The following is a 17794-nucleotide window of genomic DNA, read 5'->3' as shown; positions in this document are numbered from 1 at the left end:
TTCCCTTGCCCCATTTTCTTTCCTGTGTTAATTTTTTTCTACTCTCAGCTATCTATCTCTGCAGGGAAACCTTGCCTGACCTTCTTAAGACAGATTAATTCATTAACTGGGTCTCATAGCACCTTCTACCTATTTTTTACAGTATTTATCACAGAATTTTACATGTGTATTGGATTCAAAGCTGTCCTTTACCAGACTGTGCTTGCTTATTGCAACTGATAAAAATGTCTGTTGAATGAAGAATGGAATGCATGCCAGTATAACTTCTTAAAAATTCTAACCTACTCTATGTAACTCAGGTATATGAAGTAGCAATAAAGAGAGGGAAGCATTTTTATATTTCACCTTTAAAAGTATGGAGTAAGCTGGGAATATAGCTCAGTGGTAAAGTGCTTGCCTATCATGTGCAAGGCCCTGGGTTTAATCCCTAGTACTTAAATAAAAGAATGAAAATTAAGAAGTCAGCCAAGCTTGGTGGTGCATGCCCGTAATCCCAGGAATTTGGGAGGCTGGAAGCTGGAGGCTGAGGCAGGAAGATCACAAGTTCAAGGTCAGTGTAGGCAACTTAATAAGTTTCTCAGTAACTTAGCAAGACCCTGTCTCAAAATTAAAAATAAAAAGTATTGGGGATGTCACACAGTAGTAAGGTGCCCCTGGGCTCAATCCCCAATACTAAGAAACAAAACCTACAGAGTAACCAAATATACCCACTTTCTTTACATTTCTACTGTTTACAATAGAGGGTCCAACCTGTCAGCCTGTGAGTTGTACAAAATTTAGTTATTATTTACTGACCATATAGATTTTAAGAATAGAAGAAATTTTGTATGAAAATAAAGATTGCTGGTTTTGTTTAAATGTAATAGAGATCTGGCAAACTGGGCTGGCAAACCCACTTGATGTTAATTAATTACCTTGAAGTGGATGTGGCTATATTCTTTGAAATGGTCATTGGTGTCATCTGGCATAGTACTGCAAAAAGCATAATCATTGAGCTGGCCATGAAAGTCAGGCATGGTGGCACATGCCTGTAATCCTTCCTGCTATAGAGGCTGAGGCAGGAGGTTTGCTGAAACCCTGCCTCAAAGTGAAATATAGAAATGGCTGGGGATATGTATGTAAATCAGTGTAGAGTACCCCTGGGTACAATCATGAGTACTGCCCCCCCCCAAAAAAAAAAATTTGACTGCTCATGCCAGGCAAGCACTCTACCGCTGATGTTGGGGATTGAACCCAGAGGCACTTTACCATGGAACTACATCCCTAGACCTTTTTATTTTTCATTTTCAGATAGGGTCTCGCTGAGCTGTTGAGGCTGGCCTGGAACTTGCAATTCTCCTGCCTCAGTCTCCCAGGTTGCTGAGATTACAGGTGTGCACTACTGCCCCTGGTTTTTTCATTTTAAGACTGTCCTGCTTGGGCTGGAGATGTGGCTGAAGCGGTAGCGTGCTTGCCTGGCATGCGTGCGGCCCAGGTTCAATCCTCAGCACCACATACAAATAAAGATGTTATGTCCACCGAAAACAAAACAAACAAACAAAATATTAAAAAATTCTCTCTCTGTCTCTTTAAAAAAAAAAAAAAAAGACTGTCCTGCTAAGTTGCTTAGTCTGTCCTTGAACTTGTGATCTTCCTGTCTTAGTCTCCAGAATACCTGGAAGTACAGGCATGTGTCATCCTGTCTTTCTTTGCATTTTAAAGTATGATTTTCAAAGAATACTACTGTCAAACGATGTTAATGATAATAGTAAAATATAACTAGCATTTGTAATAGTTACTATGTACCAGGCATTATGCAAAGTACTTTTCACTGATAATACACAGCAGCACTGTAGTACAGGTACTTCTACCCTCATTTTACAGTTGAGGAAACAGTCTCATGGAGGTAAATAACTTGTCCAAAATCACATAGCTAAGTAAGGGGGCAGTGAGGAATGAGAACAGAGGCATAAAATCTCTGTGCTTGATGTGCATTGTTTTTGGTGGAAAATTATACTGCATTTCATATGCTGTGAGGGTGTTAAACACCCATGTATGTATGTCACTGTGCTGGAAGCTGTAGACACCTATTTGTGTGTGAGTTTTTTATGAAATTTAGATGGGTGTTTGGTAATGCCTGGTGGCCATAGAGCTTGTACATTATAGTGAATCTTAGTAATCAGTTTTCTTTCTTTTTCTTCATCCCACAGTGTTAATTTTAAAGACCCTGAAGCAGTCAGAGCTCTGACTTGTACTCTCCTAAAGGAAGATTTTGGACTTTCTATTGATATTCCATTGGAGAGACTAATTCCCACAGTTCCGTTGAGACTCAACTATATTCATTGGGTGGAAGATCTGATTGGTCATCAGGACTCTGACAAAAGTACTCTCCGAAGAGGAATCGACATAGGTATATAGTTTTAAATTCTTTTGTGGCTAAACATAAGTTTCAAAAGTTTTGCAAGGCCAAATTCTTAATAAACTACTGAGTATTTGTTGTGTGAAAGAAGCTGGCCTAGTTTAACTACTGTTCTTATCCACTATACTTGGGCTTTTCTGCCGTAGATTTCTCCTGAGAAGGGGTTTTCGGCTCCAAACAGGGAGCAAGGTGGTAAAAGAGGTACAGGATGAAAGTGAGGCTCTTGTCTTAGCTTTGCAGATTTCCACATTGATTTCCATGACTGTTGGGCCTTATCTTTACTCTGAATCAATTGATGTTAGTATAGACATCATCATACTGAGGTTTTATGGCAATGGCCAGTTAATAAAAGATCATGTGGGCCTGAATACTTTTGGGAATCTTTTGGGTGATTATTTGTAGAGAGGGTATTTAATCCAAGATTAAAGTCAGGAAAAAGTTGAGTTCATGTAAGATGTTCTTATAAATAAAGATGTCTTTTTCTCTCTCTTTCTTTCTTTTGAAATATTTTATTTATTTATTTTTATGTGGTTCTGAGACTCGAACCCAGGCCCCTGCATATGCTATGCCAGTGCTCTACCACTGAGCCACAACCCCAGCCCCTGAATTTCTTCTTCTTTTTTTTTTTTTTTTTTTGTAGTTGGATACAATACCTTTATTTTACTTATTTATTTTTATGTGGTCTAAGGATCGAACCCAGGGCCTCATGCGTGCTAGGCAAGTGCTCTATTGCTGAGCCACAAACCCAGGGCATCTTTATTTCTTAATGGTTTGTTTTACTCACTGTTGTTATTTGATAGGGTTTTAATTTTTTTTCTTTTAATCCTTTGTCCTTAACTAATTCTTCATAGGCAAGATTGAATTAACAACTCTGTGTCTGTTTCTAGATATAGTATAGTTAATGGTCACAATGTGTTGATAGTACTAAATGTGTAACTTTGACATTTGCTTGCATTTTCAGTGAACTCTTTGAGTCTTCATCTTACATGACCTTTGCAACAGCATTTTTTTGACTTCTCCTTTCTTTCACGCACTGTTCTCCATTTGTTTCCATGGCAACAGTCTTCTGGTTTTTCTTATTCATTTCTACTCGCTCTTCTTTCACTTTTCAGGCTTACCTTCCTGTTCTGTTTGATACTGATAATCCTTACTTAAGGCCCAGTCTTTAGCCTTTTCTCATTCAGCACCCTACCCTAGCAATTTCACTCATGTCTGTGACTTTACTACCTCCATGCAAATAAGTCCCATATTTATATATTCTTTCAACTTGGATTGTTTTTTCTTTTCCTTTTCCCCACAACACCTTTATTCTGTTTACTAAATGTAGTGCTAAGGATTGAACCCAGGGCCTCAAACTTGCTAGGCAAGCACTCTACCACTGAGCTATAGCCCCAGCCCCATGGATTGCTTTTCCTTGACCTCTGATCTCATACACCTAAGAAACTTGGATATCTGAAAAATGTGCCAGACTTGCTATGTCCAAGACCAAAACATAGTGTTTCTTACTAGTCCCATTATTTCAGTGAATCTACCACAATCCACTCTGTCATCCTTGATATTTCTCATTCTCACTGAGAATATTCACTATTTCCTGTTGATTCATTTATTGGGGGACTGGGTCTTACTGTGTTGCCCAGGCTTATTTCAAATTCCTGGACTTAAGTGTTCCTCCTGCCTCAGTTTTTTTTTTTTTTTTTTTGGTGCTAGAGCCTGAACCCAGGCCTTGTTCATGCAAGGCAAGCACTCTAACTGAGCTTATATCCCCAGCCCTCTGGCTTTCTTAAGTCAATCTTTCTCCCTTCCTTCCTTCATTCCTTCCTCCCTCCTAGCCTCACACATATTAGGCAAGCACTGTACTATTGAACCACATCCCCAGCTCCCTTAATATTTCTTAAATCATCTACTTCTGTCTCCACTGCCATCATCCCCAATCCAAGTTATCATCATCTTTTACCTTATCTACAGGATAACTTCTCAGCTGGTATGCTGTCATCCACTCAATTGTCCCTCCATTCTGTTCTCTGCCCTGCATTCATAAGATATCTATAACTCCACATCTGATTGCATTTTCACCACTTTAATGGGTTCTTAATGCTTTTGTGGTAAACACCCAAAACTTTGAATTGGCCTTTTATTTTATTTTATTTTATTTTTTAAATTTGAATATTTATTATTTTTTAGTTTTCGGAGGACACAACATCTTTGTTTGTATGTGGTGCTGAGGATCGAACCCAGGCCGCACGCATGCCAGGCGAGCGTGCTACCGCTTGAGTTACATCCCCAGCCCTGAATTGGCCTTTTAGATTTACCTTTGTATGATCCTTGCCTTCTTCTGAAGGCCTCTCTAAGCCCATCTTATATGGTTCTTTCCCTGTCCTACTCCTCCCTTTATGCACTAAGGTTGAACCCAGGGGTGCTCTACTACTGAGCTATATCCCTAGCCCTTTTTATTTTTTATTTTGAGACAGGGTCTTTTTAAGTGGCTGAGGTTGGTCTTGAACTTGTGATCCTCCTGTCTCAGCCTCCTGAGTAGCTGGAATTACAGGTGTATACTATTCTCCCCAGACATTGCTTTGTTTTCTATCCTTTTTTTAGATTCTTCTAATAAGGCACCATAGCCCCCAGAACTTTGTATGTTATTTCCTGTGCCTGGAACTTCCCTCATCATTACCTTGTTTATTCTTTTTTATATAATACTGTACATGACAACTCAAGAAAAGCTTTCTCTGACCTTCCAGGCTAACACAAGTTCCTTGGTTATAATCAGTGTTTCAGAAAGCCTTGTTTCTTTCTTCATGGCATTTATTTCAGTTTAAAACTGTACTGTTTTCAATTTTTTGACTAATGTTATTCTCTGCCGCTAGATTGCAAAGTATAGTTAATTTTCGGTTATTATAATATTCCAAAGCTAGCAAAGTTTCTGACATATAATATTTGTCCAATAAATGATTTATTGAATGTTGCTGGATAAATACATCATTCTTTTCACATTCAAAATTTGAGCACTCCATATGAGCTTAAGCACTGTAAAAACATTGAGATTTTTTCTCAAAGTTCTTACCCTTTTATATTCATGGCAGAGAACTGGTGGATGGTTCTAGAAAGCTTTGATAGCTTAACAGCCTATTTGGTGCAAACTTGATTTTAATTATGCCCCAAACTCTCTAAAATAGCACTTGGGGATATAGGAGGTTAATGGATTTTAGCTCTTCACAAGGGGCAATGCTTGCTGAAATCATATTCAATCTAATTAGGGTTTTATATAAATTCTTCCCCCAGACTCCATCAGTTTGCTCTAATTCTATGATTATTACTTTCCATTTATATTTATCATTATAAAGATTATTACTCACTTAAAAGATGTCATTTGTCTTTCTGAGGGCATTAGAATGTCAGAATGCAAGGTTTTTGGTCTTGAGAATTGAGACAAAACTTTTTTGGGGGTGGGCAGAGAGTAGATCTTTTACCTACATTTATTATCCTGGAGGTAAGCACACTTTTATTTGAAATGAAATTGTAGTATGAAGAGAGAGGCAATTGTATGAGAGTCAAGGGCCTGGAACCTGATCTGGATTTTTTTATTACAGAGCTGAAAGGGCTACTGACATTTTCTTATGCCAGATGACTCTGGTTCACCAGAATTGCCAGTAGAGCTAAAAAATTGTGGGTTCTGAGAGGACCCTCCTTCCCTCCTCCACATCTAACAAATCCCTGAGGAGTAGTTTGCCCAAACTGCTTAGGACCAGGAGACTTGGACAGCAGTCATTATGACCGTCAAAGAGCTAAAATGTTGCAGCCATGAATCATCCTGTCTTTTCCTAACATGTTCAGAATATCTCCCTTGGTTTTCCTCTGGGTTAGGAGCACCTCCAGACTCTAATGCTTCCTGCCAGATCACTAGGAACTAGACTGGAACCAGGATGTGGTCAGGGGAAAATAGATCTGAAGTGGCTGGTTTAGGCTGATTGCTGGTTTAGCCCTTCAGGAGAAACACTGACTTTCCTTCTCTCAAATATACTCTCTAGGATCTAATTGGCCAAGATTAGACAGTGGTTTAAGGCAATATTTGTGGTTAGTATATAGACCAGTCCAGGACTAGTGATTCTTCATGTCAGTTTAGGACCAAACCCTAGTTGGTTAAAGAATAATTTTTGCCTGGAGCATTTATCTGTGAATATCTCCTTTGAATTTGTGGTGGGGCTAGCCCAATTCTGATGTTTTGGATCCAAATGAAATATTTTTCCATGTCTCTGCATCTAAAAAAATGGTTGTCTTTAGTTTTGTTTGTTTAATTTTTTTCTTTAAACTTTTGATTTCATTCAGGTGACAATTTATGGAAATGTGGGGAATTGGACTGTCTGATGTTGTGAAAAATTTGCACCCTATATATTTTGTTCTGCTTTTTGGAGAATGGGATGTGTACATTGATCTGTTTTAAGATGTTGCTATGATATTTTAACGGATAGAATTAAAAAAAAAAGAAAATTGAGTTTGTGTGAGATTTAAAATGACTTTTTTTTTTTTTGTTCGTACCCAGGTTCACTACCCACTGAGCCACATCTCCAACTCTTTTTTATATTTTGTTTATACACAGGGTCTTGCTGAGTTGCATAGAGCCTTGCTAAGTTGCTGAAGCTGGCCTTGAACCTATGTTCCTCCTGCCTCAGCTCCTAAACTGCTGAGATTATAGGTGTGTGCCACCGCACATGGCCAAATGATGTCTTTTTTTAAAGCATTAAATTAAATTGAATTTGGACCATTTTTGCTTAATCAGTTTCATATTTCTTGACCTTCATTGATGTAAACTTCATTTTACATACAACACACGAATGAGGAGGACAACAAGGGTTCTGTCTTCTATGGAGCCTAACTCTACTTACAAGTAGAGTTAACATATATGAAAAAGAGAACCCAGGAGCCATAGTATGAACCAGTTTTTTATTTATGTGTATATATATGTATATTTTTTTCTTTCTCTCTCGTAGATGGATACAATATCTTTATTTTATTTTATTTTTTTTTAAAGAGAGAGTGAGAGAGGAGAGAGAGAGAGAGAATTTTAATATTTATTTTTTAGTTATCGGCGGATACAACATCTTTGTTTTGTATGTGGTGCTGAGGATCGAACCCGGGCCGCAAGCATGCCAGGCGAGCGCGCTACCACTTGAGCCACATCCCCAGCCCAATTTTATTTATTTATTTATTTTTAATATGGTCCCAGGGATGGAACTCAGTGCCTCATGCATGCTACGCAAATGCTCTGCCACTGAGTCACAACCCTGGCCCCCCAGCTTGTGATTTAAACTGTTAAAGCTATGAGAAATCTGAGAAGAGAAGAATGATGTTCTCATTGTTATTTTCACGTTTCTTTCATGTGTAGAATGTGTTCTAAATTTTTATTTTACTAGGTACTGGGGCATCCTGCATCTATCCCTTACTTGGAGCAACCTTAAATGGCTGGTATTTCCTTGCTACAGAAGTGGATGATATGTGTTTCAACTATGCAAAGAAAAATGTGGAACAGAATAACTTATCTGATCTCATAAAAGGTTAGCTCAACAGAATAAATTCCCCTTCAGGCTTTGTTTATTAACCTAAGTTAACAAGTCTTGTTATCTTTGGCTTTAATATACAGACTTTGATAATTAAAAAAAAATGACACATTGTAATTGGATTTGCTGTTTTAATACCAGAATTAAAAAAAAAAAAAAGTAAGTACAGTTGATCCACATTGTTTCTGGGTTCTCTATGAATTTTCCTACTTGCTGAAATCAGTTTATTTAAGTAGATTTTCTTGAACCTTTTTAATTTGCCGATGTCCATAAGTGGTTTTGGTTTGTATTTTAACATACTTTATTTTATAGAGAAATTCATAGCAAAATTGAGTGAACGGAATCCTTGAGGTGCTAGTGACTGAAATTGCTGAGCCTGGCCTCAAACTTGTAATTCTCCTGTCTCTGCCTCTCAAGTAGCTGGGATTACAGTGCACTACTGCACCTGGCAGAATCCTTCATGTATTTTGGATAGTAGTTCTTTATTACATATTTTCTTGTAGCCTGGTACTTCTCTTTTTATTCTCTTGAATAAAAGCAAAAATTTTCATAGAGCAAAAATTTTAATTTTAATGAGGTCTAGCTTATTGATTCTTTCCTTTGTGAATCATGCCTTTGGTGTTTTATCTAAAACATCATCTCCATATCCAGGATGATCTAGATATTCTCCTATGTTATCTTCTGGGAGTTTTATTGCTTTGCTTTTTGTATTTAGTTCTGTGATCTGTTTTGAACTAATTTTTGTCAAAGGTCTATTTCTAGATTTTTTTTTTAAACTTTCTTTTTTCACAGATTTTTAACCCCTGTGGGTTTTGTGTGTGTGTGTGTGTGTGTGTGTGTGTGTGTGTGTGTGTGTGTAAGGGCTGGGGATTGAGCTTGGGGCACTCAACCACTGAGCCACGTCCCAGCCCTATTTTGTATTTTATTTAGAGACAGGGTCTCACTTAGTTGCTTAGTGCCTCAATTTTGCTGAGGCTGGCTTTGAACTTACTATCCTCCTGCCTCAACCTCCTGAGCTGCTGGGATTACAGGTGTGGGCCACCATGCCCAACTCTCCCATGTTTTTTTATTGGTGCATCATAGTTGCACATAATGGTGGGATTTATTGTTACATATTTGCATATGCACACAATATAACAATATAATTTGGTCAATATTATTTCCTGTTATTTCCCTTTCATTCCCTTCCTCCCTTGCCCTGGTCCCTTTCCTCTTCTCTGCTGATTTCCCTTTGATTTTCTTTTCCTTTTCCTCTCTAGCTTCCACATATTAGAGAAAACATGCCACCCCTGACTTTCTGAGTTTGGTTTATTTTGCTTAACATAATTGCGTAATGTTTTTAATTTTTTCTTTTTAAAGAATTCAACCTTAATTTCATTATTATTATTTTTTTTTTTTAAGAGAGAGACAGAGAGAGAGAGAGAGAGAATTTTAATATTTATTTTTTAGTTATGGGCGGACACAACATCTTTGTTTGTATGTGGTACTGAGGATCGAACCCGGGCCGCACGCATGCCAGGCGAGCGCGCTACTGCTTGAGCCACATCCCCAGCCCTAATTTTATTATTTATTTATTTTTTATGTGGTGCTGAGGATTAAACCCAGGGCCTCACCTGTGCCATGCAAGGGCTTTACCACTGAGCCACAACCCAGCCCCATAACTTTTTTTTTTTTTTAAACTCAGGGGTGGTTCTTTTTACCACTGAGCTAGGTCCTCAGGTCACCCTCCCACTTTTTTTTTTTTTTTTTAATGCTTGTTGATGGACCTTTATTTCTTTAACATGCTGTGCTGAGAATTGAACTCAGTGCCTCACAACATGCTAGGCAAGCACTTTACCACTGAGCTATAGCTACCTAGTCTTGTCCCCAGCCCTTTTTGAGGCAGAGTATCACTAAGTTGCTTAGGCCTTGCTGTGTTGCTGAAGCTGGCCTTGACTTGTGATCCACCTGCCTCAGCCTCTTAAGTAGCTGGGATTACAGGCATGTGCCACTGTGCTGGACAATATAATATTCTCAAGTTCCACCCATTTTCCTGCAAATGACATAATTTCAGTCTTTGTGGCTGAACAAAATTCCATTGTGTATATATACTACATTTTAAAAATCTGTTTTTCCATGCATAGATCCCTAGACTGGTTCTGTAGTTTGGCTATTGTGAATTGTGCTGCTATTAACATGGGTAATCAGCCGGGCATGGTGACACATGCCTGTAATCCCAGCAGCTCAGGAATCTGAGGCAGGAGGATTGTGAGTTCAAATCCAGTCTCATCCAATGTGAGACACTAAGCAACCCAGTGAGACCCTGTCTCTAAATAAAACACAAAATAGGGCTGGGGATGTGGCTCAATGGTTGAGTGCCCCCGAATTCAATCCCCAGTACCCAAACAAATAAACAAGGATATTCCTATATTGCTATAGTATGCTGACTTTAATTCTTTAGGCTAAGTACTGAGAAGTGGTATAGCTGGGTATGGTGGTTCCATTCCTAATCTTTTGAGGAACCTCGATATCAGTTTTCATGGTTGTTGTACTAATTTGTAGTTCTGCCCAAAGTGTTCCTTTTTCTCCACATCCTCTCCAGCATTTATTATTGTTTGTGTTCTTGATGACTGCCATTCTAACTGGAGTGAGATGAAATCTCGGTGTAGTTTTGATTCACATTTCCCTAATTGTTAACGATGTTGAAATTTTTCATGTTTGTTGGCTATTTGTATTTCTTTTGAGGAGTGTCTATTCAGTTCATTTATTAATCAGGTTGTTTTTGTGATGTTAAGTTTTTTGAGTTCCTTACATATTCTGAATATTAATCCTTTGTCAGAAGAGTAGTTAGCAAAGATTTTTCTCCCATTCTGTAGGTTCTTTCTTCACATTCCTACTTGCTTTCTTTGCTGTGCAGGAGTTTTTTAATTTGATGCCATCCTATTTATTAATTCTTTAGATTATTTCCTGAGTCTTAGGGGTCTTATTAAGATTATCATTTCCATGGGGCTGGGGTTGTGGCTCAGTGGCAGAGTGCTTGCCTCACACACGTGAGGCACTGGGTTTGATCCTCAGCACCACATAAAAATAAGTGAATATAATAAAGATATTAAAAAAAAAAAAGATTATCGTTTCCTGCTCCTATTTGTTGGAATTTTTTTTTCTTTGTTTGTTTTTTCTTTTTCTAGCACCAGGGATTGAATCCAGGTGTGCTTAACTACTGAGCCACATCCCCAGTCCTTTTTAATATTTTATTTAGAGACAGGGTCTCACTGAGTTGTTTGGTTCCTTTCTGTGCTGAGGCTGGTTTTGAACTCGAAAGCTTCCTATCTCAGCCTCCCGGGCTGCTGGGATTATAGGCATGCACCACTGAGCCTGGCTACAATGTCTGGTTTTATGCCAGTACTGTGCAGTTTTTTTTTTTTTTACTATAACTCTGTAGTGTAATTTGAAATTGGGTGTTGTGATTCCTCTTGCATCACTGTTCTTGCTCAGGATTGCTTTGGCTGTTCAGGGGCTTTTATTCTTCTATATGAATTTTAGAACTGTTTTGTATAATTCTGTAAAGAATTGGTCTTTGATGGGGATTGTGTTGAATCTGTATCTCATTTTTGGTAGTATGGCCATTTTAACAATAATAATTCTGCCTATCCCTGAACATGGGAGGTCTTTCCATCTTCTTGTGTCTTCTTCAGTTTCTTTCTTGTGGTTCCCCCCCACTCCGCCCCAGTACCAGGGTTTGAACTCAGGAGCACTCGACCACTAAGCCACATCCCCAGCCCTATTTTATATATATATTTTTTACTTAGAGACAGGGTTTCATTGACTTACTTATTGCCTTGCTGCCATTGATGAGGCTGGCTTTGAACTTACCATCCTCCTGTCTCAGCTTCCCGAACCCCTTGAGTTACAGGCATGTACCACTGCGCCTGGCAGTGTTCTCTGGTTTTCATAGTAGAATTTTTTTCACTTCCTTAGTTAGATTTATTTCATTTATTTATTTTTGAGGATTTTGTTTTTTAATTGTCAATGGACATATATTTATTCATTTGTTTTTTATTTTTTATTTTTTTTTAAAGAGAGAGGGAGAGAGAGTGAGTTTTTTTTTAATGTGGTGCTGAGCAGCCAGGGCCTCACACGTGCTAGGCAAGTGCTCTACCACTGAGCCACAACCCCAGCCCCTATTTATTTATTTATTTATTTATAGTGGTGCTGAGAATTGAACCTAGTGCCTCGTACATGCTAGGCAAGGTCTCTACCACTGAGCTATGGTTCCAGACCATTTTGAGGATATTTTTAATGACACTATTTTCCGGATTTCTTTCTCAGCAGATTCATTATTTGTGTATAGGAAAACTACTGATTTTTTTTTAAAGTTAGTGATATTTTTTTTTTTTAGATGTTGATGGACCTTTATTTTATTCATTTATTTATATGTGGTGCTGAGAATCGAACCCAGTGCCTCACACATGCTAGGCAAGCACTGTACCACTGAGCTACAACCCCAGCCCTAAAACTATTGATTTTTTTAAAATATATTTTTTAGTTGTAGGTGGACACAATTCCTTTATTTTATTTTTTTTGTGGTGCTGAGGATTGAACCCAGTGCCCTCGTGTGCTAGGCGAGCACTGTACCACTGAGCCATAACCCCATCCCCCAAACTGTTGATTTTTGTATGTTGATTTTATGATTTGATACTTTGCTGAATTTTTTTTTTTTTTTAATCACCTCTAAAAGTTTTCTGGTGAAGTGTTTTTTTTTGGGTCTTCTAGATATAGGATCTTGTTATAAACAAACAGATAATTTGACTTCTTCCTTTCTTATTTGTATTCCTTTAATTTTCTTCTCTTGCCTGATTGCTCTGGTTAGAGTTTCAAGAACTATATTGAACAAGATTGGTAAGAGTGACTATCCTTATGTTGTTCCAGATTTTTAAGGAAATGCTTTTTGTTTTTCCCCCGTTCCGTATGGGTTTGTTGTAGATAGCCTTTACGATTTTGAGGTCAGTTCCTTCTATTCCTGGTTTCTTCATTGTTTTTGTAATGAATGGGTGCTGAATTTTGTGGAAGGCTTTCTTTGCATCTATTCAGATGCCTATATAATTTTTTCCCCTTAATTCTATTTGAGGTGAATTGCATTTATTGATTTGCATATGTTAAGCCACCTTGCAACCCTGGGATAAGACCAACTTGGTCTTGATGTACAATCTTCTTAACATGCTGTTGAATATGATTTCCTAATATTTTATTAAGGATTTTTTGCATCTTAAGTTCATCATCTCATGTGGAAAAAATGTACTAGTCATTCCAGTTTTATTTGTTGAAAAGAAGCTTCATTGTATTGCTTTTGTTCCTTTGTCAAAAATCAGTTGACTGCATTTTTTTTTAGTTGTAGATGGACACATTATATTTTATTTTTTTAATTTTTTAATGTGGTGCTGAGGATCAAATCCAGTGCCTTACGCATGTGGGGCACGTGCTCAACCACTGAGCTAAAGCCCCAGGCCCTTGACTGCATTATTGTGGTGGGTCTATTCAGAAATAGATCCAGAATCCAGAATTCTCTGTTCTGTTCCATTGATCTATTCTTTCATCAGTGCTACGCTGTCTTGTGTTTAGTAGCTTTCTTCTTCTTCTTTTTTTTTTTTTTGTGGTGCTGGGTATTGAACTCAGGGCCTTGTGCATGCAAGGGAAGCACTCTACCAACTGAGCTATATCCCCAGCCCTGTAGCTTTTTTTTTTCTTTTGTTTCCTTAAATTTTTTCTTTTTTAATTTTTTTTTTAGTTGTAGGTGGACACATGACTTTATTTTTCTGTGGTGCTAAGGATCGAACCCAGTACCTTAAACGTGCCAGATGAGCGCTCTACCACTGAGCCACAGCCTCAGCCCCAATTTTTTTTTTTTTAATTTTGAAACAGGATCTCATTAAGTTCCATAGGCTGACCTCTAACTTGTGATTGTCCTGCCTTAGCCTCCTGAATTGCTGTACCATTTCTGGCTATCTTTTTTTACCATAGCTTTACAAGTCTTAAAGTCAGGTAATAACAGCTTCTTGGCTTTGTTCTTTTAGTATTGTATTGGTTTGTCTGAGTGGTTTTTCTCTCCATATAAGCTTTAAATTGGTTTGCTAATAGCTAAAATTTGTTTTTAAACCCAGATAAATACTCAAGGTGCTTTTGTGGTCATTCACAGCCACGTGCAGAGTAGCAAAACATTTCAGTCACCCAGTGTGTACATTTTCATGTATAACTAAAGTAGGCAGTGCTCTGCCTTCTTATCTCAGTTCTAATACTGTGAACAAGTCTTGTGTTTGTGGTCTATATAATACCACATTTTTGTGCTTTTTTTGGTGATTTTGCTATTTCAAGTGGCTCTTAAATATAGTGTTGAAGTGATGTCTTCTCTTTCTAAGTGCAAGAAGGCTTTGAGGTTTTTTACTGAGAAAATAAGTGCCTTAGGTAAGCTTCATTCAGACAAGGGTTACAGTGTTGCTGCCATAAGTTCATTGTTAATCAGTGAGCAATGTATATTAAATGAGGTGTATTTAAACTGAAACACACATAAAGCAAGGTTGCGTATCTATCAGTTAATGAAAATGTGACAAGAGGCTTGCAGAAACCTGATTAACCCTTTATTTCCCCTAACACTAGTGATTCAGTATACATGGCAACTTCATAGAATATAACTATTTTGAATAATGAGAATTGGCTATCTGTGTTACCAAGATTTTAAAAGGAAAGAAACTATTGTTGATTAAATTATACTGTCTTTTAAATTTTAGTACATGGAACTATGCTAGCTGTAGTCAAATTCCTTTGTGATCTGTACATTTTAGTTTTGTGCCCATTGTGTAGATGAAAGTGCTGTTAATTTTTTTCACTAAAGTTGTTTTGCTGTATCTCTTTAAGAAAGAAATAAAGGTTTTTTGAGTACTATTTAAAATACTGAAAATAGAAATAATAATATTGTTAATACATTTGCTTCAGTCTGTTGCTATGTAGCATATTACTCCAAACAATAAACATTATCTCATCATTTCTGTTGGTTAGGAATTTGGGTGTGTCTTAGTTGGATGGTTCTGAATCACTGTCTTTAATGAGGTTACTTTCAAGTTGTTGGCTATACCTGTCACTTGAAAGATTGGTGACAGAATACTTTGATAATGGTTCACTCACATGGCAGGAGGGAAACCTTACTTCATTGCCACCTGGATTTCTGTGTGCTTCTAGAGTGTCCTTACAGTATGCCAGGTAGGCCTCTCCTAGAGCAGAATTCAAGACCAAGAGCAAGGAGGAAGCCATGCTGCTCTATGACTTAGCTGGTCACTTCTGTCATATTCCATTTAATAAAATTGAGTCACTAAATGCAGTTACACTCAAAGGGTAATTGAATTCTACCTCTCGAAGGGAGTAGTGTCAAAGAATTTGTTCACATATCTTAAAACCACCACCACATTAATATTAGCTAACAGTTCTTATTTTTTCTCCTAGTGGTAAAAGTGCCGCAAAAGACACTCCTGATGGATGCTCTTAAAGAAAAATCTGAAATAATCTATGATTTTTGTATGTGCAACCCCCCCTTTTTTGCTAACCAATTGGAAGCCAAGGTAAAATGTCTTTTGCTTTAAAGTAGTTGAATGTTTAATTAAATTTGCCTTGTTTACAGAGATGAGAGCAGTTTTTTATTTATAAATTATATCAATTAGGATGCTTTTGGTTTGAAATACTTAAAAACCCAATTCAGATGGACTTAACTAAAGAAAGTTTATTTGGCTTATATATCAGAAAAACACAACAATAGTTTGGTCTTTAGGAACAGTTTGATCAAGGAATTCACAGAATCATCAGGCTGAGGCTCTGTTTTTCCAGGTTTCTCTGGTCCTTGGCTGTTTTGTTCTTGGGTTGGTTTAGTCATGGTCAAGTCATATTTATGGGATTGCTGAGGGTAGAGCTTTTTTCTTTCTCTACCATGGAACTTTTGATTTTTTTTCCATTTGGACCATCTTAGATCATAGTTTACTCCTGGACTAAGTTTGTTGAAGGGAAAAAAATTATTATTTTTGCTACCTGTCATTTAATAGTAACTAAATGGCCTATTTTGTCTTTCTAACTTCAGGTGAAAAATATATTTGCTTATAAATATTGAAAGACATGTATGGAGTAAAAAGAACTAACACATTAAAAACTCAGTGCTAGGGTTGAGGATGTAGCTCATTGGTAGAACACTGGCCTAGCATGTGTAGGATCCTGGAATCAGTCCCTAGCATTGCAAAACAAAAACAAGAAAAAAATTTCCATGATATAACATATTACTGATTTAACCTGTGTGGTTTTTTTTTTTTTTTTTTTTTTTTGTACTGGGGATTGAACTCAGGGGTACTTGACCATTGAGCCTCATCCCCAGCTCTATTTTATATTTTATTTAGAGGCAGGATCTTATTGAGTTGCTTAGTGCTTCACTTTGCTGAGGCTGGCTTTGAACTCGCAATCCTCCTGCCTCAGCCTCCTGAGTTTCTGGGATTATAGGCGTGCGCCACTACGCCCAGCTAACCTGAGTTTTTATTATCTAGTGAACCCTTTCTGTTAGTAATGAAGAATGACTAGTATTAATCAGAGGAAATCAGGGGTATGTATGCTTAAAACTTTTGAGAGAATAAATTGTTTTTAGAATTACTCAGATATGGGCTGGGGATGTTGCTCAACCAGTAGCGCGCTCGCCGGGCATGCGTAAGGCCCGGGTTCGATCCTCAGCACCACATACAAACAAAGATGTTGTGTCCGCCGAAAACTAAAAAATAAATATTAAAATAAATTCATTCTCTCTCTCTCTCTCTCTCTCTCTCAAAAAAAAAAAAAAAAACAAAGAATGACACAGATACCCTAAAATTACCATATAAATGACTCTTAACAAATGTAGATGGATTAAATTTTTTTTAGAGAATAAAGAAGTTGAACATAATTTTATTAGGAATACCAACATTCCAGATTAGAACATAAAGTGTTATTTAAGAAATTTAAATTTTAGCCAGGTGCAGTGGCTAAAATTAAAAGTAATCAAAGCCAGCCTCAGCAATTTAGACTCTGTCTCTAATAAAATACAGAAAAGGACTAGGAATGTGGCTCAGTGGTTAAGTGCCTCTGGGTTTAATCCCTGGTGTGTATACACACACACACACACACACAGAAATTTAGACTTTTGTCTTCAATGCAGATAAATTGTATGAATGAAAATAACTACATTTTTTTTTAACTTGATGAGTTACTACATTTATTCCAAAAGTGCACATGAGGGGCTAAAGGTATAGATTGTCCACTATGTGTGATACCCTTGGCTTGATCCACAACACCAAAAAAAGTGTCCATGTCTTAACTATGGACTGTAAAACCCATATCCAGATAAAGAAGTCAAGCATTTTTAGTACCAGAACCAAGGTCTTTTTTTTCTCTTATGAATAGTGTTAAGTGTTAATGTTTAAAAAAAAAGTATATTAATGTAAAAATATTTCTGGTTATAGATTTTCGTTTATTTTGGTCATAATCCCAGGAGTAGAATTGCTAGGTTCTATGATAACTCTGTTTAATTGTTTAAGGAACTGCTGGCCTATTTTCCAAAGTAACTATATCACTTTATATTCCCATCAGCAGCATGAGGGTTCCAGTTTTCCACATCCTTATCAACACTTTTTATTAACTGTCATTTTGATTATAGCTATCCTGGTGGATGTGAAATGGTATCATTGTGGGTTTTTTCCCTTCACATTTTTTATCAGTACATTAGTGTTGTATATACTGATGGGAATATTGTTACATATTCATACACGCACACAATATAGCAATATAATTTGGCCAATAGCATTCCCCAGCA

The 17794-nt window shown here is 37.2% G+C and overlaps 1 protein-coding gene across 1 annotated transcript in view; it reads left to right on the top strand.

Annotated features, from left to right (window-relative positions):
- The window catches only part of Mettl16 (methyltransferase 16, RNA N6-adenosine), an 82230-nt gene that overhangs the window by 19419 nt on the left and 45017 nt on the right, over nt 1-17794 (top strand). Inside the window, exons 3-5 of the mRNA XM_046446967.2 lie at nt 2190-2389; nt 7807-7947; nt 15421-15536. Of these exons, the coding sequence (XP_046302923.1) occupies nt 2190-2389; nt 7807-7947; nt 15421-15536 (457 nt within the window). The remainder of the gene's footprint in view (nt 1-2189; nt 2390-7806; nt 7948-15420; nt 15537-17794) is intronic.

This window comes from Marmota monax, unplaced genomic scaffold, assembly GCF_021218885.2.
Source record: "Marmota monax isolate L192 unplaced genomic scaffold, Marmota_monax_Labrador192_F-V1.1 WCK01_AAM20220418_F8-fsc00138, whole genome shotgun sequence".
NCBI classification, from domain to species: Eukaryota; Metazoa; Chordata; class Mammalia; order Rodentia; family Sciuridae; genus Marmota; species Marmota monax.
This window is presented reverse-complemented; position numbering and strand designations above follow the sequence as displayed.